General features: G+C 63.5%; 1 protein-coding gene across 1 annotated transcript, besides 4 other annotated features; it reads left to right on the top strand.

Moving 5' to 3' along the window:
• The first annotated feature begins 261 nt into the window (after positions 1-261).
• Positions 262-289: a microsatellite.
• A 276-nt stretch (positions 290-565) lies between these two features.
• Positions 566-604: a microsatellite.
• Positions 605-635: 31 nt separating this feature from the next.
• Positions 636-658: a microsatellite.
• A 347-nt stretch (positions 659-1,005) lies between these two features.
• On the top strand, positions 1,006-2,769 carry Tco025E_03320 (putative U3 small nucleolar ribonucleoprotein MPP10; the record flags this gene model as incomplete). The annotated part of the gene is made up of 1 exon (XM_029370240.1): positions 1,006-2,769. The coding sequence occupies one exon, from the start codon at positions 1,006-1,008 to the stop codon at positions 2,767-2,769; it is 1,764 nt and encodes a 587-aa protein (XP_029229729.1).
• A 176-nt stretch (positions 2,770-2,945) lies between these two features.
• Positions 2,946-2,985: a sequence feature (A-rich).
• The last annotated feature ends 76 nt before the right edge of the window (positions 2,986-3,061 follow it).

Genomic DNA, 3,061 nt, shown 5'->3' on the forward strand with positions numbered 1-3,061 from the left:
GAGGGGGAGGCAACGGCGGCGGCCGCAGAGGAGCCAACAGCGGCGGAGGCTGCAGAGGAGCCAACAGCGGCGGCGGCTGCAGAGGAGCCAACAGCGGCGGCGGCTGCAGAGGAGCCAACAGCGGCGGCGGCTGCAGAGGAGCCAAAAGCAGCGGCGGCCGAGTCGAAGCCAGCAGCAAAGGACGATGGCGCGGACGACCTGTAAGGGTGTCCCCTCTTAACGGGGGGAGTAGTTTGGCCATGGAACATTTGCTTCCCCTCCTTTTTTGTTTTTGTTTTTGTTTTTCTTTATAGCTTCTGTGTGCGGTGTCCCGTCTTCTGCGCCTCTGTCGAGCGCTGACAGACGCCTATGCGGGCAGTGGTGTGAGCGCGGAGGGAGGGAGGCCGCAGCTGCAACGCAAACACACGACGGAAGTGGATGGAGCAAAGAGAGAAAAAAAAAAGAAAGGGCTTTCAGCGTGCTTCAATTTGTGCCTGTATGTATGGTTAATGTGCGCCACATTTATGTTGGATTAAAGGAACAAAAAAAGAAGGAACGACAGCCACGCCGAAGCGTCTTTTTTTTCTATACATATATATATATTATATATATATATATATAATATTTGGTGCTCTTCTCTGAGGCAACAGGCAGACCGACGACGACGACGACGACGACGGTGGCGGTGGGGCACTTCGTTCACTCTCTGTCGTCTGCATTCACCTCCGCGCACGCCGTCCCTTTAGTTGGTCTGTTGAATATTTACGTCCTGCACGAATCCCCCTTTTTTTCTTTGCTGCCGCCGCGTGGCTGCTGCGTCAACCACTTGGCACGCGAGCCGGGGCTGGGAAGCGAAAAGAATCAAAAAAAGAGAGAGAAAAATAATGCCCCTCTCCCTTCTCCTTTGCCTTGCTTCTTTGCGTTGAAGTGTTTGCACCGCAGTGAATTAGTGCGGCGACGTGGCCGGGCAGCGCCGCACACGCGCTCACGGAGGCTTCACGGATTGTGTAGGGGGAAACGGGTGTGATGCCGGCGGCGACGCAGGAGGCGGCGCTGCCACGCAGGCTGAAGGGCTCTGTGGGGAACGTCCACCAAGTCCTCGATGGCGGCTTGGATCAATTTTTCTCCTCGCGTGAGGCGGGCGAGGAGGCCTCGCGTCAGTGCCTCTCTTCCCTCTTCGCCCTTGCCTCCTCGCTGCACACGCCACGGCTGCCGTACTACGGCAAGTCGCTGGAGACGAGTCGGGCGCGGCATGTGACGGTGGAGCAGATATGGGGGCAGATGAACATGCTACTGCGCCCTGTGCTGCGTCGCCTGCAGGACAACGTGCGGCGGGCGCAGAAGGCCGTGAAGGGTTCCTCCACCCCACAGCAGCGCGGCGCCAAGCGCGGGCAGACGAAGCGGCCACGCGACGACGGCGCTTCCGACGCCGCTGATGAGGCTAGGGATGTGCTCTCAACAAGGACGTCGGAGCTCAGTGAGAGCGACTTGGATGAGGAGATTGCGGGGCTTCTCGCCGAGCAGCGGCAGCGGCGCAGGCTGGCGCAACCGGCCAGGCAGAGCGACCTCAACGGGGGAGACTCGTGGCGGTACGCCCTCGGAAAGGGCGGCGACGGCGGGGAGGACGACGACGACGGCGACGCCGATGGCGGCGCTGGGGAGGACGAGGCGGCGGCCAGCGACGACGAAGACGATGCTCGGCGCGGCGAGGAGGAGCTGGCGGCGCTGAAGGAAATGTACGGCGACGACTTCGTCCCTGACGCGGAGGACGAGGGCGACGAGGAGGAGGGCGGCGACGACCCGCACTTCGAGGAGGACCGCGTGTGGGACGACCCCACCGCCGCCTTCAGCGAGGGTGACGGGAGGTACTTTGGCGGCGACGACATCCTCGCCGAGGACGGGGCGCAGCCGCCGCCGCCGCCGCAGGGAGACGCGGAGGACGACGAGGACGACGCGGAGCTGAACGACCCCGGGCTGACGGCGCTGCAGCGGGAGCGGCTGCGGGAGCGGCGCCTGGTGGAGCGGCTGGAGCAGGAGCGGCTGTACAGCACGCAGTGGGCGATGGGCGGCGAGGTGAGCGGGGGCAACCGCCCGCGCGACGGCCTGCTCGACGAGGAGCTGGACTTTGAACACGCCATGAAGGCGGTGCCTGTCATCACGGAGGCAGTGACCGCCAAACTAGAGGACCGCATCCGCCGCCGCATCCTTGACGCGAACTACGACGACGTGCAGCGCCGCACTTCCCTTTCGACACCGGGCGACCTGGTCACGACGCGCCGCGAGACGGCGCTAGACTCGGAGAAGTCAAAGCTGTCGCTGATGGACCTGTACGAGAAGGAGTACCTTGAGCGTGCGCGGGCGGCGGAGGAGGCGAGCGGGGACGCCGCGCAGACCGCGGAGCCGCTGACGGAGATTGAGAAGGACGAATTGCGGGCAATTCAGATGTGGCGGCGCCTCGCCCAGCACCTGGACGCCCTCAGCAACTTCTACTACACGCCGAAGCCCGTGCAGGAGGAATTGGCGGCCCGCGTGCGCGCGGTTGACGGGCAGGCCCCCGCCATCACGTTGGAGACCGTCGGCAACTTCGCCACCACCCGCGAGGCCGCACTCGCGCCGCAGGACCTCTACCGCGGCGCCGACCGCAAGTACGCGGACGTTGGCGGCAACGAATTGGTGCCGCGCGAGAGGCGGGCGCTGCGCCGTGCAAAGAAGGGGCAGGCGAAGGCGGCAACCGAGCGCAAGGAGAAGCGTGCCGCGCAGGCAAAAAGGCAGAAACAGCGCCCGCAGTAGCCGCGGTGGCGGCGTGCGGCACCCGACGTGCGTCTGGGGCCCCCTTCTTCCCTGCAGTTCCGCCGGGCGACGACCGGGAAAAAGGCGGGCAAACCTCCCGCACGGACTCACCTCGAAACGGATAACAGTTACGCCACGCACACATCTCTCCCTCCTCATGCGCACGCTGAAGGGGGAAAAACAAAAACAAAAAGAAAGACGTAAGAAAACAAACAAGCATACAAGGCATGAGCACGTGGTGGGAGAGAGAGGAGACTAAGCGAAGGAGAGGGGGAAAAAAAAGAAAAGAAAA

This window comes from Trypanosoma conorhini, assembly GCF_003719485.1.
Source record: "Trypanosoma conorhini strain 025E chromosome Unknown Tco_14.4_contig_00147, whole genome shotgun sequence".
Taxonomy (NCBI): Eukaryota; Euglenozoa; class Kinetoplastea; order Trypanosomatida; family Trypanosomatidae; genus Trypanosoma; species Trypanosoma conorhini.